Source organism: Chelmon rostratus, chromosome 10 (genome assembly GCF_017976325.1).
Source record: "Chelmon rostratus isolate fCheRos1 chromosome 10, fCheRos1.pri, whole genome shotgun sequence".
Lineage (NCBI taxonomy): Eukaryota > Metazoa > Chordata > Actinopteri > Chaetodontiformes > Chaetodontidae > Chelmon > Chelmon rostratus.
Genome location: NC_055667.1, coordinates 7920821 through 7945782, shown reverse-complemented (window position 1 = coordinate 7945782; position 24962 = coordinate 7920821). Strand labels below are relative to the sequence as shown.

Below are 24962 nucleotides of genomic sequence, written 5' to 3'. Positions count from 1 at the left end.
AAACCCCAAAATACATTGTGTTGTATATCTGTCATGTGGTGCCAGGAGTCAGTAACAAATCTGCGGTTTATTAGGCACATCTATCTGGTGTCATGTATTTACAATGGGCTACAATGTTCATGGGATGTCACCCACCTCAGCTGGCGACCCACTGCCAGGGAAGAAGTTTCCATCGTCATAGCGATGAAGCGAGATGTAGAGAACGCTGGGGTCACTGTAGAACACTTCCTGGGTGCCGTTGCCATGGTGAACGTCCTAGCAACGGGATGAGGAAAGACAATAATGCACTAGAGAAATGCAACAGATACTCTTAATATGTCCAAGAGAAATGCTCTGATCAGTTGCAAGTGTGCATACAGTATTATGGGATTATCACAGTAGGTTTTCATCCATATAAACAACAGTGGGAACACCTGCATGAGGCCAGAGGCAACAAGCTGTCTTACCCAGTCAACAATGAGGATCTTGCTGACGCTGAGCTTGTGTTGGAGCTGCTTGGCGGCTATGGCCACAGAATTGAAGTAACAGAAGCCCCTGATAGACCCAGATAGAGAGGATGAAAGTTAAAAGACAGTTCTGAAGAAAGTGGAGACTGTGAATGTCTCTGTTAGGTCTTATTTGTGTGTGATGGACAGTCAGCAGTCTGTATCACTGACTTTTGTTTTGGCTGTGTGCGGTGTCTGTGGGCTTTTCAGAAATTCAGGTTTGTTTTCATGTTGCACTCGCCTGTTCTTGATAAGAGTGCCCGCTACTGTACATGTCTAAAATGTGAAATGGCAAACAGTACAGTAACTGTACATGTGCTCAGGATAAATGAGAGGAAGATGTGCAGTCCATGCATAAATAAAACAAACAAAAAAGAAAAACAGTATTAATCTTGTTTATTTTGTCCATTTGTCTTCTCTGTATCGCTTCATAAATATCCTTCGGAGAAGTTGCTGACAGTGTAGCAAGAACAGGAAAACTCACTGTGGTCAGACTGAACATGTGAATGACACACACACACGCAGACACACACATACATACACACACACACACCAAACCAAAGCCACTTACATTGGATTGGAGGGGTCTGCGTGATGCCCTGGTGGTCTGACCACAGCAAAGCCATTCTGTGCAGAAGAAGAAGAAGATGCTATTAGTCAGAGTGCTGTGAACAAACCACGTTCTCTCCATTTTACAGGCCTTTATAATGTACAGGAGTATACAGTTTGGCACAATCCACCTGCCAAAAATCCCAAACTGTCATTTAGAAACTGACTGACAGTCTCAGATACAAGATAAACACAAGATGACAATAGTTTCCCGGTTCGAGTCAGAAAGCAGGTTTCCATTATTATCACATTCTTCAATTATATAACTGCAGCTGAGTGTACAGATTATTTTGAGTTGACTCAGTATAAATCTTGGAGCCATGCGATACAAGTCGATGTGGATTTCAGAACGTCTCTCCTGTTTAAAAGACAGTGAAGTGAATTAGAGTCACTTTCCTCCAGAGAGTAAAAGTCAAGGAATAAAGCTCATTTCATGAGTACACAACATCAAATGTTTGAGCTCTGGCAATGTAAAGACAATGGAGGCACTGAAGGTACTTATTATGTTGTCTAAATTAGTACGTATAGTATACGTACATTCCCTATGATATGTATAGCTCAAAAACAGCAGCAGAGTGGTTGCACTGTGGTTGTAGTGTAGGGTCGGGGTGGTGTCTATCGCTGCTCAGTTGGTTATTGTTTTTCATTCTCCGTCTGCCTGTCTGCCTTGTTCTACACCATCTTTCTGTTTTGTTTTGTTTTGTTTTGCACTTGAACTGTCTGGACAGAAGCCGACTGCTATAAATACTTTTATGTCAATTTTATTTTTAAATATGACCGTTTAGAAAACAAACAAACAAAAACTTCATGTTTATCCCAGACTTTCAATCATTGTGAAGAGGAAAAGGAAGAAGATTGAGGCCATGATGTGACAGGAAAACACTTTCTGAAACTCAGTCATCTTTGAAGTGGTTAGTAGCCCTTTAAGGCAGGCTGCGGCGCGCTTCTTTGCCGGATGCATTTATAAACTGACGTGTCTTTCTGACCCTTGCAACAGAACACTGCAGGCGATGGATATAAACTCCACAATTACTTCAGCATAACTTTGAGCTCTCAAAGCGGCTTTTGGCCCATGACCCGTGGCCTGTAAAGCACGGACTCTGTGTTCATGGGTATAACCTTAAAACTGTCATTTTTATGTCTCAGCCAAAAAAACAGCTTTTCCCATCTTGTGACCTGATCTGCAGTCTGCAGTGCGACCTGCAGTCAGTCAATACAGGTTTGGAGTAGGTTTCCAATTGTGTTTGTCATCATGACATTGTTATGACATTCACTGAACTGTTCTGATAAGGGGACACTTCCTTATGTATTATTGCTTGCATATTTTTTTTGCGTTAATCGTCTGCAGAGGAGTTGACAGGATGACGTCTGGCTCCCATCTCCGTGTCTCACCTTCAGTTCTCCTTTGGCTACTCTGAAGGCCAACTCAACAACGCTGCCCGCTGCCATGCGTGATGCCGTAGAGGTGTGCGACTCATTCCAGGTGGTGTCATTATCAACCTGCAGAAACATGGTGGAGGCTACTGAATGACAGAATGATCAAATAACAACTTGTGTGGAAATGTTACGAATATCTGTTGCATGAAGCCTGATTGGATGGGAAATCCCTCTGGGACAGTAAAAGGAAAGTGAAGGCTCTCTCTGGGCATGGATGACCAAATGTTCAGCTGTGACTTAAGAGTAAAAATGTCAGTTTCACTCTAGCATTTCAAGGCCAGATCCATATTGCTGGTAATTTTCCTTTCCACTCTGCTTTAACTCCCCTCTGTTTGTTCACAAACTGGCATTGCTGTCCATCTGGCTCGGACAATGAAATCCGAGGCATTTCTTTTATCCCTGGTCTTGAACATGTTGTTCTCATTAGTCTGACTTGTCATGGTCCGACACGGACTGTCAGGCAAACGTTAGAGTTGGGCAAAGCCAGCTCTCTTTTCCTCTTTCATATCCTGACTTTCTTGTAATTTTCTCTCGCTTGACATTGTTGCTTTGCTTTGAAACAATATCGGCTTTCATCAAGGCAGTGATTGGCTTGTATCTCTTTCATTAAGAGCTTTGGAGACAGTATGCTAAAAAAAATAGAGCTGTGTGTGTGTGTGTGTGTGTGTGTGTGTGTGTGTGTGTGTGTGTGTGTGTGTGTGTGTGTTGCTCTTACCCCTACACCCCCACATGGTAACATCACAAACATCCTTTGAGAGAGGATCCCTGAGGAACCAAAACATAAAAAATGAGTGTATATTTATACATTCATTTAATTATATTTCAGCGTCTTAAACAAATCAACATGATTTTTTATGAGAGGACGGCTAATGAAAAGAAAAGCCGTCAGCTGACCTGGCACAATCCATTGATTCAAGAGCGTTCATGGCATGAGAACGATATTTATTATGAGGCCCTGTACCACCATCACATGTTTGTCATTTCTTTCTAACTTCATTAATGTAGATCAGGGACAAATATATGATCACAGTTTGTGTCAGAATTGTAAAACAAACTTTATAACATCACTTTGGTTGTTATGGAGAAGAAGTGGACATCTGGAAGACTGTTTGGTACTGATGGTCCTTATCATATTTAAGTCTTTCATGTTCACTATTAATCACTTGAAAGTCTTGCTTGTTGTGTTTTAGCGTAGTTTGAGCGGGACTTTAGAATGCAAATGTTCGAATTTATCGATCGATCTGAGGTGTAGCATACCGGCCAGTTTGCGGTTATCCAGTTTGAGTCTGTTGAGCGGGTTGGTGCCGTAGAGCAACACGTGGCGCTCTGTATGGACTGACTGCAGCTCCTCCAGAGTGGCTTTACGGCCTCGAATACTCTGTGGGAACAAAACATTTTCTTTACTTGGACGCTGTGAAAAGAGCCAGTACACCTCCGCTTTGTAGGACCAAGAACATGGCACTACATAAGGAACCATATCAGTGTGGATAATGTAGAATATGCAATGAATAACAATGTCAAAACAGACAGAAAAAAACAGATTCTGCTCCAGCAGAATCTCTTGTACCTGTAAACTCAACCTTTCTATTTTCTTTTCACATTTTTGTGGGTTGGATCAGGATGAAATCTAATTTAAATAGCATGTTTTAAAATTCAACTCAGTATGATGATATAAGACCAGTAAGAAGAATATACTGATACCAGACTAGACTAATCAGTGTGTGTGTGTGTGTGTGAGTGTGTGTGTAATACCTCACACTGTCCCCTCAGGCCTCTCTCCTGTAGTCGGGACCAGATGCTCTGTATCCTCCCAGCATGCTCTGGGTGACTGCTGTTGTCTCCGCATGTACACTGATGCTTCAGCATCTGAGAATCATACACCAGGCCTGCACGCACACACACAGACACACACATATTTGTAGCATGTGACACAAGGCTCCATTCAATTTCTCAGACTTAAGCTAGTTTTCACACCACTAGTTGAGACTTGTTTTGGACTAGCACCTACAGAGTTCTATAAGTCTTTATGTCCTTCTGATCACAGGGGCAATAGTGTTTTGATTGATGCATAACCTGAGTCAAAGAAGTCAAATCAGTAGTTCCTTTAAAACACTTAAAACTTTAAGCTTTAACTAAACATCAGTGTCAGTCAAGTTTTGGAAGTTTCCCTTTTGCTTATTTTTCTTTTCTCTCTTCTCATTTCCATTTCCTCTTCATGTTGGTTTGTTCATGAGGGGGACCTCCGGGGGACAGCTACTCAGTTTTGATTTTGCTTCACGGGGAACTGCTGAACCATGGGGGCAGCCTGTATTTGCATTAGCATTAGGTAAATGATTATAAATACCTATTTTAATACGGTATGAGCATGTCTGACTCACCAGTGGTGAAGCGTGGTTTGCTGCTGGTATCCTGTCCGGCCAGGCTCAGGGGTTTCTCAGGCAGAGTGAGAGAGGTGGAGGCTGGGGATGACTGCGTGCGTGACAGGGGGCGATGGACACCCAACCCACTACCAACCCCGACGCTGCCGCGCAGCATGGGCACTGCCAGGGTCTCCATCTGTCGATGCAACTGCTGCAGCTGTTTCTGCTGTTCCCATAGCAACGACTACAGAAAGAGAGGAGGTGATAGAGATGAAACATAGTCAAGTCACAGATATAATTCAAAGTAAATATCATAAACATAAAAGAAGACAAAATTAAGTGTGAGAGAGGAAAGTGAAGAACAGAAACTGTACAAAGGACAGAGTGTTATTCTAAAACATAGTGAATATCGGTGCTCATAACATTCAGTTACATTACTACGCATGTGGTATGCAGCTGTGCATCCCTCTAAAACTCAAAAAGTGATTTGTATTCAAGGCTGACATTAAGTGCTGGAAGTCACAGAACTTCCTCCATCTTAATGTCAATAACATCTGAGATTTGGCCCCTTTGATCCGACCTGTACCATCGAGAGCAGCCTGCTCTGTCATTTTCAAGTGTACTGCTTTGAATCTGGAAGGGATTTTTCACTCTGATCTCTTCCTCAAAAATTGCCAAAACCATTCAATCCTGTTTCCTACAGCTGACACTAAACATCATTGACACCTTTGTTTCTTCAACATTAAACTGATGTGAATTTTTGTTGTCGTGAAGCCAGCCTCCTGTCAGGATTTTCTAACAAAGCCTGACTCCCGACGATGTGGTTTGTCTGATCAGCGACTGACAGATTTTCTAAAACAGTAATAGCTCAGCTTACAGTCCATGCACTCTATCATCATATGTTGAAATAACCACTTTAATGTAATGAGTAGTTGTGAAACCACAAAACCAACTACAACCCTGCACAAGTGCAAGTGTTAGGACGCCATCTACAGGACTGTTGGATGAAGAACAGGTGTGTGGTTTTATTCCATCTACCTACCTGCTGTCTGTCTGTGCGTGTGTCTACGCATGTGTGTGTGTGTGTGTGTGTGTGTACCTCGTGTGTGAAAGTATGCTGTGTTTTCAAACCTGGTTGAGTATGAGTGCGTGTTGCAGGTTCATTTGGTCTTCCTGGCTCTTGGATGCTGTTGGCTCCGTCTCCCTCAGAGACTCCGCCCTCCCTCTGCTCTGATAGGTTGGCTCCGTGGGCGACGTCCCTCCGCCATCCTCCGAGTCCATATCCTCAGAGGGGATCTGATGCAGTCTGGGCTTCTCACTTGACTTTGACATCAGCTGCACATGCACATACACACACATTTAAGTTGGCAAAAATACACAAACAGACAAATATGTGTGTTTTCACTTAATTAATTTGCAAGGAGTTTCTCATGATGGCAAGAGACAGCAGACTCCAAAATGCAAACAAACAGAATAATGGACGAGTGCACACGGAAACGCTGCTGCTGTAGTGTTGATGTAGTCTGCCGGTGTTTTCCATCATCTGTTAACAGCCACCTGCCATGACTCTCTGAAATGTTGACTCAAACCTTTTACTTTAGAACTCCTGTCTCAGCTACCACAAGATAAACCTTCTCTGACCATGCTAAAGTGGATTTAACAGGTGAGGGGATTAAGACTGTAAATATGAGGTGCTGAGTGGGAAAACATAGCAGGTGCCTTGTGGAAATATGGAATTTCTGAAAGGCTCCAAAATCAACAAACTTGGCATCACAAAAATCAACACAAGCTGCATAAACTATCTCGTGAAGTTTGAGGCTGACGGACTGTGTGGACGGATGTGAATGTCCACATCCAAGACTGCAGCCTTGAGATATGCGTGTGTCACAATATTCTCTAGAAAGGCCTTCACATCGTAAGGTAATTTCATATTCAGCTGTTACCTTCTGAAAGACTTATATCAGCAAAGGAAGCCAAAGACAATGAATCCACTTCCATATTTGCCTCTTGTGTTTTCAAGAATGCAGCTTTAAGTCTGATCTAATCTGCAAACGTGACATAAGGCAACACAAATGTCATTAGAGCCTAAGTCAATTCATGTATAAATTCGCATACTTATACTTTCACAGACTTAATAGATTTGGAAATCAAGTGATTGTGAATCAAGACAAGAACAGACCAGACTTTAACACCTTTGCTAACACTTTCTTCAGACGGTTTGAGATCACTCTTCTGCCCTTCACACTGGAGGATGTTGGACATATGGGAATCCACAGGACAGCATCAATACCCAACCTGTGGAAAACATACTCCGTCTACCAGGACAACTCCATCCCTCAGAACCCAACCACTACCGACCGGTGGCACTCAATTCAATAGTCACGAAGCGCCTGGACAAAAGCACTCTGAACACCATCCTGCCAGCCATCACACCACAGCCGGACTTCCACCAGTTTGCTTGTAGTGCCAAAATCGCGAGGCAACACCACCAAATGATCCAGAAACTTTATCTTCTCAACACTGCGGGCCCCCACCTCCTGCTGTTAAACCCACCCTGCTGTCCTGCTCCCCCTGCTGCTTTACCATTACCATCTCCAACAAAACGTATCAGTGCCATACAAATCATCTGCCCCTCCACACCCAAACTCACAGACAAGAACGGTAGAGACATCAAACTCATAACAGCAAAAGATATTGATCGTCCCCTCAATCCTCTAGTACTAATCCATCACTGCTATCTATTTCTTTTTATGAATGCAGATGAGTGTGTGCCTTCACTGCTCCATACCTTGCCCAGGTGGGTCTGCTGCTTGAGCCTCTCCAGTAGTTGTGTGTTGTGCTGCTGTTGGAGTAGGTGCGTGTGAAGGGTCCGCGGGCTCTGGGGGAGGGGCTCTGAGCGTGTTCTGCTCAGGGGCTTGTGGGGCTGAGCGCCTCCAGGAGCCAGGTGGTCTAACTGCGTGGCAAACTGTAGCGGGACCTGGTCTAGACCTGGAACTGGGCAGAGAAAGAGAGACAAAGCAGTAGAGCAATACTTTCATGCAAGCACACAACACATAGCTACTACATAATCAGCCTTGCTCCTGCTGCCTTCTTTTCCTTTTATAATTTCATTTACTGAACTCGGAGTAAAAGAAGAGCACAGGTGGATGTGGATTAAATGAGTTATAAAATTTACAATTCATTTACAATTCTAAATACAATTTATAATTTAGTTTACTTGCAGATCCATCAAAGAAAAATATATTATTTCAAATGTAACCACTGGGTGGTGCTCTTACATTTCAAAATAAAAAGATCTTTGTGACAGCAGCGCTTTGTCCATTTTTACACATGCATCTAACCTAGACTGAGACGTAAATCAGTTACAGAACACTGATGTAAATAAATAATTCCTTATCAACGTTTTAACATCCTGAACAGCGGAGTTTTGGCCCTGTGTGTGTACATGCATGTACACACCATGTCTACAGTATGTGCTTCAGTGTGTGTGTGTGTGTCTCACCAGTGAGTAGTGGAGTGTGTACCAGTCCAGAGGACTCCAGGATGATGACAGGCAGGTGAGGATTCAGCTGCCCAGCCTGATCCTCTCTGCTCATGGGGAGGAAGACCGGCGAGCCCCCAGCCGTCACCACTGGCACCCGGCCGACTTTCAGAGAGGACAGCTCTCCTTCAGCCTGCACAGACAGTCAGTCAGCTTTATAGCTGCAGATACCTGACATTTGATCACAGCTCAATTTACATTATTTTAAGAGCACCGTGCTCCCTTTATTTGACGTTTGTTTGAAACAGGATTCTGGGGGCAGTAGATTTCATTCATTCACTAATTTTATAGAGATTTCCAGGTCATGGGATATTATGTGAGCTTTGGAAGTTAACTTTTACATTGTACAGTCACTGCATCTTATCATCATTTAGTCTGATACTGTGTCTTTAAAACTTGTTTGACGATGTAAGCATCTGTGAATAGAATGAGATTCCTTCAGAATCGGAGGACTGTTTACCCTGGCGTTGGCTGGTAGTCCCAGTGTGATGGTGGGCAGAGTGGAGGGACTCTGGATGGTGAAGTTAGCTAGAGTGCCATCTCTGAGAAGCAGCTTCTGGGCCTGAAAATGGCAAATAGTAAACATAATTATTGTTCAAAATACATTTACACACAATTACATATTACATATATTTGTTATGAGAGATGAAGGAAATTACATTTAACATGTAAGACCAGTGTTGATTATGTATCCCATAGTGCATCTGTGCTCTGCTATTGACACGTTTGTCTTTGTTATATTCTCTTAGCATTTTCTGCTGCAGTGACCAAATGCTGGTGTTTGCCAAACGTAAATCTACAGTAATCTAAACCAGCGTCGTCTAATTAAACCAAAGCGAGCGTTTTGCCCTGAGCTGTCTGGACTCATGAGTCAGACATCCACAGCAGGTGTGACAGAGGCTGACTTTCTATGATTAAATGAATTATGCATAAACAGCTGACAAACACTAAGTGCTCCCATACTCTCGTGTCGTTGCTTTAAACATGTCATTACTCAGCATCTCGGCACAGCCCATGCACATGAAACAACAACCCGTGCTTCCTTGTTGAAAAAAATGCTCATGTTTTGTTTAATCTCTGAGACAACAGAGCCTGTCTGAACGGCTGAAAAGGACAAAATCTTAAGTCTTTTACACTTTTCTCTTTATCTATCCAAATTCGTCATGGTCACTGATTTTGTGTAAAAACACTCCTTAGTTTCACTTCATCTTGAGCTGAGGTTGTTTGGTCAAATGACGTTGTCGTCCCTTTATTAATATTCTGAAATGACTTAGTGTGTGTGTGTGTGTGTGCTTGTCTTTGCTAACCTCGTGTGAGAGGCCGCCTGCAGATGGCAGTAGCCCGTTCTCATTGGGCAGACTGTCATTAGGAGAGCTGCAGCCAGAGACCGGAGTGCTGCTGCTGCTGGGGGACGAGTCTGATGAGAGACAGGGGGTGTGTCAGCTGACTATTATCACTGATAATATCAAGTGAAATCAATTACATTAGAAAGACTAAAAACAATGTGTGACTCACAGAAAATGTGGAACATTAAACAACAATACTGCATTGCCACTGTTATTTGCTTTGTGTGTGTGTGTGTGTGTACCCAGTGTGTCAGGTACTCGGTGTTTGACAGTAGCCGGGGCACTCTCTTTGCGGGTGAGCGGGCTCTTCCGGGTGTTAAGGTGTTTCTTCAGCTTGTGCTTCACCTTCAGATTGGGCTCAGACGCTGACAAATTAAAACAACATGGCGAATGTTACTTCATGTGATTATGTGCAAACAGTTTACTACACTCCTTTGCTGACTGCGAATACCACTGCAATGATTCACCCTATTTCCAGTTAATGGAATGTGACAAACCAACCACACTAAATCTGGGTTAAAGTGGGCAAAATGCATGACTGGCTGTGATTATGAAAGGAAAAGGTGTATTCAGAGTGATTCAAAGCATGATCACTGTAGCCTGAAGCAGTGAGTGGGACAAAGAGCTAAATTCATAAAGAGTCGAACAACCGTTCCTTCCTGACTCCACTGTGGAGAAAGAAGCCAGTGTTGAAAGATTCATATTTGAATGAATCTTTCACACCATAAGTTCATCTGTCACTTGACACTCTGTCACTGAGCGTTGAAGTGATGCTGCTTCAGAGTCAAAGTGTGACCGTGGATCAGGCGTTTTACCTGCTCTGCGGAGCGGCGTCCCTTCTGAGCACTCAGGAGAAGGCTGTGACGGAGACGAGACCAGAGGCTGGGAGGATAAACTAGGGTCTGGGCCCAGATTTCTGGGAAAACACAGCGCAAAAACACAAATAGACATACAACCATGAGGGCAAAAAAGTCACACCACATATAGTAGAAGTGTGTTTTAAATTCAGATTTATAACCCTCAAGGGTTATTTGAAGAATTACTATGAATTGTGTAGTTTTGTATAGTTAATATGTTTGTGATGCATATTTAGTGTTTTGATGCTTTTGTGCTGTATGTGTGTGTCTGTGTGCATATTTTGTGTCACCTGTAAGCTACAGGAGCTGCTGTCAGAGTGTTGGAGTTCGTTCTTTCCAGCGCCGCCTGTTTCTGCTTTTTAAGAATCACCTCCTGGAGTTTCTGTTTCACCAGGGAACTGGCCACCGCACCTGTCAATCAATAACACAAACAACCAATCAAAAATCATCATTAGGGGAGGAGCAAGGGCGTGTTCAAGCAACCCTTGTGGTATATTTGTGCAGGACATAATCAGTGACTAATAATGAAATATATGACAAAGAGCATCGGAACAATACTGTGGGCAGTTTCGGCACTTGCACACATTTGTGTGCAGGTCAGAGAGTATGAAAGTATGTTGACTGCTGTGGCTGTAAGTGTGCATGTGTGAGCAAATGTGTGCACACAGAGGTGACAGGAGGTGCTACGACTATTCAAGTCAATATTGACCCAGTGACTTTATGTGCCCAGACCCAAAGCTATATTTAACTCCGCTGTTGTAGCTCCGCTTGTCAGGTTATATTTAGCTCTCATTTAAAAGCAAACAGCTTCGAAGGGAGCTGGAGGGACACTGTTCAATAAAGATGAATAGGATCTCTAACGGAGCCTTTCCTCCGGCCACCATTAGCTCATAGCTGTTTTGAAAGACGTGCAAACAGCTTTATATAAAGCTCAGTGAGAAATAATTCACGAACCCCAAATGCAAACTGAGACTGGTAGTTGAGTGTGAGAGTGTGAGTGCACTCACTCTGTTGACTCTTGTCTTTGTGTTTCAGCTGCTGCAGCTCCTGTTGTTTCTCGTGGTGCTCCTGCTCTCGCCTCCTCTGCTCCATGTTAAACTTAACCCCCACCCACACACACATTAATATTACAGCAACATGTAAAAAGCAAATGGTCATACAAGGTTTGATCATTTCAAGGAGCCAGCCGAAGTGTTTATTTAAACAGTTAGCATCAGCTTTAATCTTGCATAAAGGAGATTAGCCTTCCTCTGTGTTTGATATCCTTTACCCGGATGTGCTGGTGCAGTTGTTGTTGGGAGAAGGAGGTGCGGGGCTGAGGGGAGAACGGGCTGAGGAGTAAAGGCGGGTGCAGCGGGGTGAGGAGCGCCGTGTCCGAACCAGGGCGCATCCCCCGCTCTCCCACCCGGAGGTCCATGGGAAACAAGGCCACGCACGACACCGGCACTGCCACAGAGGAATCTGGGAAAAGAGGGGGGTGGGGGGAAGGTAGAGGAGAGAGGCGTCAATTTGCTTCATCCCCACTAAGATCAGTTGATTTACACAATACTCTGAGGGGAAACCCTACCTGAACAACAATGAGCACATGGAAACAGAGGCTAAATGAACCAGTGTTTGGAGAAAACATGTGACCAGAATTATGGTTCACAGACATAACAGATACTTAGCTGTTGCAAAACTCACAGTAAAAACTTCTTCAAACATTTTGGGAGATTATATGCACCAAATTACACATAAACAGGCTGGACAAACAAAGCTAACTAAACATATTGCTGTGTTAATGCTGCAGATCAATTCTGGAACATTCAACACGTCAGATAAATGAACCGTCTGACACAGTAAACTTCCCTTCAGACATGACAGTTTGGTGTGTAAACTCTCTTTAAACGACATCAAAATAACCCTCAGTTGTAGCCTTGGAGTCAGTTGAGGTGAAAAAACACTTATTTAGCAACTACTGTAACCTTGACGATTAATTACATTTAGAAAAAACAGGCTACCAGCCACTGCTAGCTGTTAGCCATGTAACAGTCGCTGGTCTTTTCTGAGCTAGTCTGACAGAAAATGTGAATCTAAGTTTCTTTCATTATTTTTTTTATTCTATTTTATTTTTTGCAGCTAAAACATGAGATGAATGACTATTTACAACTGTTCTGAATGTACACTAAATGCACCGTCAAATTTGAGCACCTCATCATTCAAGGTTGGCAGATCCCATGAGTCCCAGCCACTGGCACACAGGCAAAGCCTCATGGGAGCTGTAGTTACGAAAGGCAAGGAAAGTTTTTGGTGAAATTATTAAATACTCTAAGTTTAACTAAAGCAGAACAATTTCGGCTGATTTGGCACAGAATATGTTTGCTGACTACAAGTCAACCGTACATTAAACTGATACAGGCAGTTTCTTAAGTGGTTTATCACACAGATGAAAGAGCTTGCGTGACGAGAAGTTTTGTATCCTAACTGAGAGAGTTTGGTTGGGTCAAAATAAAGAGTTGCACTGGCTCTCCAGTGACCACCCAAACAGATGTCCCATGCAGGTTAATGAATGAACCACAAACTGCTCCAGAGGGAATGCTTGAAAACTGCTGCTCAAAAGGCAAACAAAGGTTTTTCTTGCACAAAAAGAGATAAAAGAAATGGAGGTGGGTCAGTTTCACATGCACATAATGGATAGGACTGTTTATGTCTCTCTTAGCTAATATCTAAACTATTGCTAAACTATTGAAACGCACACACAGACCCAAAATAACAAGTCTTCCATCTTTCTGTTTTCTTTGAGTGTTACACATAAACTCACACTATCGCTCACTCTCTCCGTCTGTGTGTCTGTCTCTTGTCACACACACACACACACACACACACACACACACACACACACACACACACACACACACACAAACACACACAGACACACACACACAGACACACGAATTTCCATGCTCTTTGCATGCTGTTGGGGTTATTTGCATTGCATGGCTGAGTCAATGGGAAAGATTGCCTCATCCAGCGCTAAAAACAGGATCCAGGAAGGGAACAGCTTGGGAAAAGGCTGGGGGTGATTTCTGTCTATGAGACACAAACACGCACATATTTGCACACACACACACACACACACTCACTCACAGATGCACTTGCATATGCACACAAAAAAGCACACTGACTCCCACTCAAATACAGAAACACAGATGTAAACAGAGACACTCAAATGTGTGCTACCATACACTAACATGAACATAGTTGTGGATAATACTATAGCAAGTGACATACACTCAGCTGCAGATGTTCTGCATATACATTTATTCATAGACTTAAATAAACCTCAACACACAAACCTTCATAAAAAAACCTTCACAACAGATCCGCATGTGGCACACTCACACACAGCTGCACACACAAGACAGGCTTGAGCAAACACCTATTGCACAAACCTGCCTTGACGCTTAAGCCAAAACTTAAAACACACACAAACACACAAACACACACACACAAAGAAAGCCTTGAAATAACTTGGTGTGACATCATCTCCGTGCTGCTGCGCCTGGTGCTCACATGTCAGGCTGCAGTGTGTGAAGTAAATGTCACTCATAGAGAGGTTTGGCCTGATGCCAACAGCAGCACTGGAAATGGTCAAGGGGAATAGAAAATAATAGAAATACGGATGTGTCATTGGTGTTGTTTGTCTCTCTCTCTCTGTCTCTCTCTCTCTCTCTCTCTCACACACACACACACACACACAGTAAGCTTGAAGTACCCTGGTTTCATTAGCATTATGGTTTGGGTTAATGTGTGTGTTTGTGCTAGCAGTGTCAGTACTCCTCCTCCATATTAGGAGGTACAAACGCAGAGAGACAGTTTGAATGCCGACCGTTGCTGGAATAACAGAAATCCCTTGGCAAACACACACACACACACACACACACACACACACACACACACACACAGAGAGAGAGAGACAGAGAGATGTACACGTATTCTCTGACAGTAAGGAATAACAAGGCTATTATTCTGAGGAAAAGGAGAGGAGAACATGCTTATACAAGGAAACAAAGGCTGCTACAGTACATGCGCGCGCACACACACACACACACACACAGAGTCGGGAATACCAGTGTCTCTCTTTCCCTGCCTCCCATGGGTTATAAATAGCAAAACACACAGTGGTCCAACATTTACCTACACAGGGCTTTTTGTTTCTACAGGGAAACCACACACACAAACACACACACACCCACACACACACACACACACACACACACACACACAAAGTGATGTCACCCCCAGAAATAAATGTAAATGAAGGTGCTAGAAAAAGCAAAGGGATTGCGAAAAATGTCAAAGACAGAGAGAGTTGGCTGAAAGACATCATAACCACTCCTTCACTGTTTTATTATGACCATTATCACTTGGAAAATATCAGTTTTAAAAAATCCTCAGCATTGCAAAATGTTGCAAAACTCACTTGAAATTACATTGACATGGAATCACTTGGCAGTACGACTCACTTGATAAACTAAATTGTTGGCTTGATGTGATGAGTCTAAGAATTGGTTGATTTTCATGGGTGACAATATAAAGTGTCTTTTATTGACCTTTAAATGTCTGTCTGTCTGTCTGTATGCACAGTGATCACATTGTAGAGACATTTCTCTGTTTAGCTCAAGGGTCACACCTCAGGAGAGTGTATCATGTGTTACTAAGTATGTAAAGCATGCAAACAGGGGTGAAAACCCTGGAAAAGACGGGGCATAACGAAAAACTAAGGATGTCCGAAGCCCTTATTTCTCATCAGTGTATAGCACGCATCATCGTGGTTGAGTTTACGGTGGTTTGTTGTCATGATATTTGATTTTGTTTTATAAAAGTGGAAACAGACAACTTTTCAATGCCCCCAGCATTTCCAAGCAGTATTTCTGTTGGCGCTGCTGTCGCAAAGTCATTGATTGCTTTCATTTTCCTCAGAGCCCAGCAACTAGCAAACACACAGGACACACTGCACACCGAATTTCCATGAAGAAAAGATCAACAACACTTAAGAAATAAGAGGAAGGAAAGAAGCATGTTCACTGAAGAGGTAAAGTGAAACTGTCATTTTATACGGAGCGATTTTACAGTTTGAGTATCGCTTCACGCAAACAAGTAGCTACACCGGGGGTTAGTGTTGGGGTGGAGGGCAGAGTAGAAGTGAAAATAAAAGCGAAAGCGAGGCTGATAGTGGACCAATCTAAACTTCTATAGTCATAATATAGACTTCATCAAAGGCTGGTTCATGTCCGGTCTTTGGTGCAGCGTGTTGTGCCACTTCGGCAGCACATGAAACTGAATCCTTCACTTAGCCGCCCGGCTAGCCAATCATGTATCCACTGCATGATGTCTTTGAGAATTGTAAAATAACTGATAATAATACAGTTCCCATGTAGCCAACATGACTTTTAAGCCTAGAAACCGTGTAGCGGTTTGGACCTCTGCAACCACATTTAATCCCATTTAATCTTTCTCTCCAGATAATATGAGGTTCTAATGTTTTCAGTTCTCTTAAAGAATGATATTATGTTGCTGTTCATTACATCATGCGTGTCGAACTCGGAGAAGAATAACACATTTTGAGCCTGTGGTTGTGATTCTGTGTTGATTTTATCTAAATAGCACAGTTTTTCTGTGCAAACAGAGCTGGGAAGGCATGCACTAGAATAACACGCAAAGCATGAGCACACATGTAGACACATACATTTAGGCAGGTCCATGTGAGAGTGTGAGGTAACGTGATACGTGTGCCTTGAAAAAGCCTAAAATCGTCAGGACAGTCAAATAATTGGAAACACAAATGCAACGCTTTCACTCAGTCAGTGCTGACGCGAGGAGGATTTACAGCAGTGTAGTTTTCGTCCTGCTTCAGCTGAGAAGGAGCAGGACTTCACTGCACTTCAAACAATACGTATCGCTCCGGAGAAGCTCCAAACTTTTCCTCAACTGCTGCAAGCATTATTTTTGGATTTTCATCAACTGAATTCTAAAGTTGAAATATATTTTTGGTTAAGGTGAGTCGGGGCGCTGCATGAACCGCTGGAAATGCAGTCTTTGATTGAAAAAAGTCAAATTAAAACACTAAACACACAGAGATGAACTGTCTCAGTCGCCTTCATATATTTGTTTTAGCCTCACACTGACTATGTCCTTAAAGTTATTCTCATTGAATCCTTTTAAACATTTGCATTTCATCAGATGCATTTTTGATACTATTTAGGGCTCGCAATTTCCAGCAACAGCCAATCCATGAACCCATGAACGAGAGATTAACATGAAAGGATCGTCTTATGCACGATGACATAACGACAATGACAACAACCTGATCACGAGTTCAGTATTACAGTGTTATTGGAAGCTGTTGTTGATAGAAGTGTTGCCCACAGCTCAGCCCACAGCTGAGCGGAGAGACTGTACGAGAGCTGCTCAAGGTGTGTAATTTTGGATGGGCTTGTGTTATTAAAACGCGATCACGGTTACCAGCAGCAACCGCAGGTGTTGCCAAATCAACCAGGGCTGAAGTCTTAAGGATTACAGACGTATCCGAGAACAATGTTTTCATACCTGCATTGAATGATGACACAGAATCAATTGTTTACAGTACAGTGGGCTCCTCTTAAAACAATACTCGGTGAAACTAAACTGATACATTTACATTGTGTGTGTGTGTGTGTGTGTATGTGTGTGTGTGTGTCTGTGTGTCTGTGTGTGGGAATGTCAGTGTGTCATTATGGAAATCACCAACGACGCAGTACGATATGGCCTGTCTGGTTAGAGACGGTTGGGATTGTGCTGATTTATTTTAAAGATTAGGCAGATAAGGCTCCCGTACATACAGTATGATATACTTTGTGCATGTCTGTGTGTGTGTGTGTGTGTGTGTGTGTGTGTGTGTGTGTGTGTGTGTGAACATGTGTGTGACTGACAGAGAGCTATAGAGAGAGTCTATCCCACGGCCTGGCATTTAGATAATCCCTCCCCGCTGATTCCTCCCCTTTCTATTCTTTTATTCTGTACTTGTGTTCTGCTTAGTCAGGACTGGTTCTACAGGTAAGACAAGGATATACAAAGGTCTCTCTCTGTCTCTCTCTCTCTCTTTCTGTTTTCATCTACCCCTCTCTCCCTCCGTTCCCCTCTCACGGAGTAGACAGATGTTGACAGAGTGGAAGATAAGGAGAGAAACAGCCACATGGTGCGAGAGAACAGGGGCAATAAAAACAGAAACACAGGAAGATGAAAAGAAAGAAACTGAAAAAATGTGAGACTAAGAAGGAGGAGAGACGTCAAGAGACAAGAAAGGCCAGTTGGTCAGCAATCTTTGACAAGCTGTGGATAAGTCTAGTCACCCTCTGCACACTGAAGGGGAGCTGACAGCCAACATAGTGGCACTAGTGATACTGCACCGCTGTACAAAGTCGACAACCACCTGAGCAGACGCCACCACTTTGTGTCATATCACACGTCCAAATATAGCTGCGACGCCTTCTTTTGTTTTGACTGTATTGTGTGCATGAGCGTGGCTAAATCACACTGCAGCTTTTAGAGGCAACAGCTACCATCGGTCGATGAAGATGTCATTACCGCAGGGTATCTGTGGGATAAAGGAGGGAATATGGAGCAGGAGACAGAGAGTAAAGCTCATAGCAGAAGGACTGACAGGACGACCTGACACTGCTGAGGAAGCCGAGCGTTCTCCTCTGGACTCTTTCACTCCCTTCATCCCTTTCTCCTCAAGCCTGGAGTGGCATGCATCTGTGTTATTATAATGCCTACGTGTGTGTGCATGTGTTGAACAGGTTCTTTGCGTGGCGTAACCTGCAACAGCAAGCTGTCACTGCTTCTTATGTTTCTTCATGCCCCTGCAAAAACACACACGATGCACATGTGATTTGTTTCCTGCTTTGACTGCACATACTTGGAACACTCGGTGTGTGTGTGTGTGTGTGTGTCTGTGTGTGTGTGTGTGTGTGCGCGCACGCGCGTGTTTATGTGCACGTGCAGGAGTATTCGTTCCAGAGAATTACTGATCCAAGTTTACAGCATGTCTTGCAGCTCTTTGCCAAAGAAAACAGTTCCCATTTCATCTAGAGCAAACAAACGCAGGGTCAAAGCCGCAGGTTCAAGTCTGGCTTTTCTTAAGCAAGTGGAGACGGCTGATAATTTGCAAAAACAAAATTAACACACAGCAGCAGGATTCATTTGAAATGGTCAGCTCTTGGAGTCACTTTTTAACATGCACGGAAAGTGGTTTTAGCAAATAAGTTAATATTTATCTGGCAAATCAGAGCACTTATACTGAGGTCTTATATTTGTCTTAAAACAAAATCTGGTTTCCATTGCAACATGTCTTAGACTAATATCACAACTAACGATTATTTTCATTCGTGATATATTTGCTGATTATTTCTTGATTCATCATTTCCTTCAAGAAAACATCAGAAGCTAAAATATCACAGTTTCCCCGTTCCATCCAGCAATCCAGCAAATGTTTTGGAATATCTGCTCCATAAATCACTCATTATCATATCATATATCATCAAGTTTGCTGATGATTACTGTTCTCTTGATTGCTTAATCAATTGATTCAGGGCTAATTATTACCCTACTGGCACAAAATTTACATTTAAGACAATAGGCTACTAAAACAATTAACAGTACAGTTGTATATTGTCAAGATCTTACTATTCCTCACTTCCTGATTTACAAAAGCAAATGCTGAAATTTGTGCTGAAAGTGCATTTTCAACCTTCCTCTACATTGTTGACTCAAATACTGCCTCAAATACCTCAAATGCATCTGTTTTGACAGTTTAAGTAAAATCTGAAAAACATGATTTGTCAATGGTTTTCATTCAATTTGATATTGAACATTTTAAAATTGTGTTGTCCACTCTAAAAACATCTGTCTAGGAGTTCAACGGTCAGCAGCTTTTCCATAGGAGCAAACCTGTGGGACACTAACGAACCCAAAACAGCGGCGATAACTGTGCAACAACAGCCGCCGACGTCAGCGGCCTCCTGCAGCCCATCCCACAGTGCACGCTCTTCTTCACGTTAAAGGTGCATTTCAAGTCATCCTCTGGATTTACACGTTGCATTTGTGAGAGTGCGTGCAGGCATGTGAGACAGAAAGGACTGCAAGTGTGTGTGTGTGTGTGTGTGTGTGTGTGGGAAGGGTGACGGTAACAGAGGAAGGTTGATGTATAATGCAGCATGGGTCCAGTTTCCTAAGTCCTCACTGAGTTTCCATAAACATCCAGGGCCGCTGTCTCTTAGGTCAGCAAGCTCTTTCTCACACACACACACACAAACACACACAAAAACACACACACACACACACACACACACACACACACACACACACACACACAAACACACACAAAAACACACGCACACACACACACACACACAGAACATCTCTTGCATGGTGTTTCTGCTGTAAAAGCAAGTGTAGTAGCAATAGCAGCACAAGACGAGTATCAGAGAACGTGTGAGACGCACAGAGGAGAATTAATTACCACTAGAAGATCTCTCTCTTTCACTCTCTCTCTCTCTCTTTCGCGCAGCTCCGAGCTCAGCTGCTGAGGCTCGATCACCAGAGTTTGTCACACTCTCGAACACACCACAGCAGGCTTCTAGTGCGCAGTAAGATCCAAGGAGTTTGACACAACAGGTTTCGCCACTGATTCGCAAGATATGAAGAAGAAAGTGCACACGCACAGTACATGCAGACACATGGAGTGAATGATAAAGTCAAAAAGCACATACCCGTGTTTGTCGTGTAAATATCCGGCTATGTGAAAACCCCAGTAGCACTTCTGCCTCAGCCAGCTCACAGCAGGATCTATAATTAGACAGAGAGCTCCACTCCCCTCCAGTCATCTTTTACTGTCGGCCACATCCTCTTTTCTTTAACTCCTTCTCTTTCTTCTCCTCCCTCCCTCACTCTGTCTCTATTTTTTGACACCAAACTGTTGATTTCATCATTTCATTCACACAGAAGAAGCACCTTGCCTGGAAGCAAAGGGTATTTTTCAGGATATCTGCAGACTCCGGACAGAAGAGGCTTTTTAAAGAGTTCTTAAACTCCTTTTTAAATGCTGCCTGGAATCAAATTGAAGACAGACTGAATGCAAAGTTAAGAGACATAAAAATCTGTGTAAAACTATAAATGTGCAGACCAAGAAAAACGTTTGCAAGAAGTGAGTGAAGGGTGAAGCATTAAGATCTCTAATAACACCATAGGAAGCACTTAAAGGACACTGTTGAACAACAAGAACCCTTCAGCATCTCTTCCACTACAAATGTTCTAATTGCCACACTTTGGCCAGCGATGAACGTCAGCTCTTGCCACTGCAGGATCTTTACAATCCATCCCATAAACAACAGGGATTGTAACCATGGTAAAGGGGGCGGTCGGGCCGGCAGGAAGTTGAGTCTATAAAAACACAACAATGAGAGAACCAGGGTGGCTTCCTGTTTAAGAGCTGAGTTTAGACTCCCATTTCCTCCCCTCTCCTCCCCCTGCTGTTGTTGTGACGCTGCTGCCGCAGTGCCTTTGGGCCCTACGGGAGTTGTGTCCCACTGGGGCACATGCTCAAACAGTAAAACCAAAACGACCATTGGCTCCTCTGACACGGCCAGCCCTTTCTCACATACACTCCCAAATCACTGTTCCCGTTCCTCTCAATGTATGGCTTTAGTGAAAAGCTGAGGGCTTTGACATCCATTAACGACTCAGATTAATGACTAACAGTGGCCCTGAAGGCAACACACTAATGTTGCCACTGAACACACAATAACTCACAAACACACCCATTACTGGAACATGGAAAACTACTAAGTAAACTATTGACAATCCAGTTAAATTGTCTTTCATCTATTTCAGTTGCATGTGGGACTGGATCAGTTTGGGTTTATCCTGCTATCCAAGTATAATTTTGATAACATGGAGGAGCCTGTTGAGTTGTGAGTAGAACAACTTGTAATATGGAGAAATCGAGAACATTACCCCACATGACACTGAAATTAATGTATTCAAACAGTGTGAAAGGAAGAGTATGATACTTTGGGGAACTCACTTATTTGCTTTTTCTTTCTGAAGATCAATACCACTCTCGTGTCTGTATGCTGAATATGAAGCTAGAGACAGCAGATGTTTATGTTAGCTTAGCATAAAGAATGGAAACAAGTTATATCTCATTTAAGCCATACAAAGAGCAGAGTGTAATGACAAGTTGGACTACTTCTTGGCCAGGCGCAGTGACTTCCTGGAGTCTTGTTGTCCAACAAGCAACCAGGAGAACCCAGGAAGTTACTGCACCCGGCCAAAAAATAGTCACTTGATGCCCCATAAATCCAGAACTTGTGCCGTATTTGACACTTTGTTTTTTACCATTGAACAGAGCCAGCCTAGCTATGTGCCCCTGCTTCCAGTCTTTGTGCTAAGCTAAGCTAAGCATCTGTAGGAGGCTGGGTTTTTTTTTTTTTTTGTTGTTTGTTTCAAATGCATAGTAGGTTGCAGACACTGGGTATGTCTGTGGACGGTTAGAGAAATCTTCCCAGAGTGTGTCATTTCAGCTGACTGTTGGTGTTTTTGCAATGCTACATTATGCTGAATTTTGGGGAAGTGCAGTGGTGTGGTGTTTTTTGCAGAGGTCACCTGCAGATCAAACTGGCTGCAGAAATGTGACATCTTTCTTCCAGGACCTCCTCTTTGACATTTGACTTTCTGTAGGTGGTGCTGTTTGTTTTCTTTGTCTGCTCCACCACGGTTGGTGTTGCAGCTCATGATGATACCCAGTTCTTCCTCTATTTGTTCAAAACAGAGCTCTGGTCTTCTGGAATTGTAAAACTTCCTGCTAACCAAAGCATTTTCCCAGGAAAGACCAAAAAGACATCTATAGTTCAGAGGAGCCATTTTGAATAAATGAATATGAATATTATTGATATAGCTTGATTCACTGTTGTCTAACGACCAGTGCTTAGTGTAGTATAGAAGTGATTATTGCTCAAATAGAGTAAAAGGTGCAGGAGGTGAGGGTGTATTCACAAAAAAAAATCTACAGTTGCTAAATCAGCCTTGTGCAACACAGGATTTCTATGAATAGTCTGGTCCTGACAGTTTGGATCACATGCTCTTACTCTGGGAGCTCTCATCAAACCTCTTCCCCCTACAGATTGAAGCACCAAGCAGCATAGAATGCTTGGTCAGACTCTTCAGTAATTCCTAAATGAGGTGTTTGATGCATAAGAAGTTTGAGTAATTTAGTTTAGATTAGTCAGAAGTTTTTGTACTCAAATACTGTCAGTGAAATGATTGTGGTATCTGTACGTACTGAAAGCTCAGGTGTCACGTTCTGTGCTTTGTTATGTTTATTTCAATCTGCTTTATTCCATGAAAAGAATCCAGATAATATATCCAAACCTGGTTGAGAAGAAAGGGAATCATTAACTCATGTCATTATCAAATAAACGGTAAGTGTTTACAACACACTCCACCTATTTTCATTCCTCCTCGTCTCTCTTTCTCTGCCATTGAGGCTCTGGCTCGCTCTCCACCTCTTGCTCTCACTGACACACACACTCATTCCTCCTCCAGCTAATCTCCCTCTCTCACTTGCTCTTTCTATCTCCTATCTCTCATTCTCCCTCCTTCATCCTGAGGAATCCACAGCTGTCACTCCCATTCAAACCCCTTCGTCTTCCCCTAGCAGCTGGCCAGACTGTGGTTTGTGTGTGTGTGTGTGTGTGTGTGTGTGTGTGTGTGTGTGTAGGCCTGCCTGCCTACAACTGTCGCCAAACTATTTCTATATTTATGGTGTTGCTCTGTTGGTGCATACTTGAGTGTTCAAGTGTAAATGCTGGTGTGTGTAGCTGTCGACAAGTTTAAGACCTTCCCACTGCTATGTGCGTGCGTGCGTGTGTGTGTGTATTACGGGGATAGAAAGATGAGGATGACCCTCTTAAGTGAGAACATTTTGCTGGTGCTCATGTCTACAGAGGGTTAAGTGAGGACACCAGAGGCACCTAAATCATCCACGTGTCTCTGGTAGACCTCTGGCTCCAGGCCTCCATGGCAGCCTTCTTTGAAGGAGAGATGATTTTCTGTTCTCATCATGTACAGAAAAAACCCACACTCCTCGCACTCATCTGTCATGTTCAATATATAAGTGCTTCATTCACCAGGCGTTCTCCACACGTTAATGCTTTGATTGCTGTTACGTACTTTTCTCAGAATGCCTTTTGACAGCCGCCCCTACAGTGCCTGTTAACTTGTTCAATTCAGGTAAAAGTGGGCTAAATGTATTGACTACTTGAAGAATAACTTTTAATAACCACTATAAACAACATGCAACATGAGCACTGCTTTTTCAACAGCAACAGCTGCCATTGAAAAAACATCAGTCTACAGTCACGCTAGCGGCTTTGAGAGGATGTACTTGGTCACAGTAGTGCTTTGAACTAAATGCTAACATCAGCATGCTCATGTTTAGCAGGTACCCTGTTCTTCAACGCATTACTGTCTTCTAGGGCTACAATGAGGGCAGAAACTGGCCTTTTTACCTGGTTCGATTGCTTAATGTCAGATTCTGGAGAGACAGTCAACAGGCCCAAAATGACATTTAGCTTGTTGTTCACATCATTGTAAGGAACAAGAGAAATGCAGCTATTGAAATAAAATAGACACTAATTGTTTATTCACTCACTGGTGAGACGACAAAGAGGGCCATCTGGGGGGTTTGCAATTTGGGGTCATGGTAAACATCTGGACAAAATGAATGTTTGACACTCAGTGTAGCTTTCATAAAACTAGCTGCTCCGTCTTCTTCTCAAAGAGATTAATGAATGTCATGCAAGCTCATGAAAGAAGAACCTAAGTAATCAATTACACCCTGTTGCACTTCAGCTAAACAGGTGCCTTAGGATTCCACCAGGTCTGCATGCTAATAATACACACACTTACATAACAGACCCACAGACAGACACACACACACTACATAAACATTCCATGAGTCCCTGTCATCTTTGGCTTGGCTTTGTGTTGCAATTCGCCTGAAGCTGAAAACTTAAGAACAATTCATTCATTGCGCCCACACGCACACCCACACACACACACGCCTGTTGGTTAGAGAGGAGACGGCAGGTGTGCTGTCCGGTTTGACAAATGACAGTGAATCCTTTGTGCCGACATCAGAGGCAAAGCTAAGAGGATCTTACTGACATTCCCGCTATCTGCTGTGTGCTGTTCAACACAACACAACAGAAGCTTTGGTCAAAGTTCACACATACATCTCATTGTTC

General features: G+C 43.0%; 1 protein-coding gene across 2 annotated transcripts in view; it reads right to left on the bottom strand.

Moving 5' to 3' along the window:
* The window catches only part of hdac7a (histone deacetylase 7a), a 58904-nt gene that overhangs the window by 10390 nt on the left and 23552 nt on the right, over positions 1–24962 (bottom strand). Inside the window, exons 1-19 of one of the 2 annotated variants that reach the window (XM_041945381.1) lie at positions 20427–20491; positions 11906–12096; positions 11643–11733; positions 10926–11046; positions 10594–10694; positions 10021–10143; positions 9740–9849; positions 8893–8994; positions 8394–8565; positions 7680–7885; positions 6023–6226; positions 4910–5135; positions 4284–4417; positions 3789–3909; positions 3247–3296; positions 2487–2594; positions 1057–1112; positions 447–534; positions 136–255 (exon numbers count right to left, since the gene is read on the bottom strand). In XM_041945381.1, the coding sequence (XP_041801315.1) occupies positions 136–255; positions 447–534; positions 1057–1112; positions 2487–2594; positions 3247–3296; positions 3789–3909; positions 4284–4417; positions 4910–5135; positions 6023–6226; positions 7680–7885; positions 8394–8565; positions 8893–8994; positions 9740–9849; positions 10021–10143; positions 10594–10694; positions 10926–11046; positions 11643–11733; positions 11906–12052 (2280 nt within the window). In that variant the 5' untranslated portion in view covers positions 12053–12096; positions 20427–20491. Of the gene's footprint in view, positions 1–135; positions 256–446; positions 535–1056; positions 1113–2486; positions 2595–3246; positions 3297–3788; positions 3910–4283; positions 4418–4909; positions 5136–6022; positions 6227–7679; positions 7886–8393; positions 8566–8892; positions 8995–9739; positions 9850–10020; positions 10144–10593; positions 10695–10925; positions 11047–11642; positions 11734–11905; positions 12097–20426; positions 20492–24962 lie in introns of those variants that run through there. The other variant, XM_041945380.1, reaches the window with a different exon arrangement.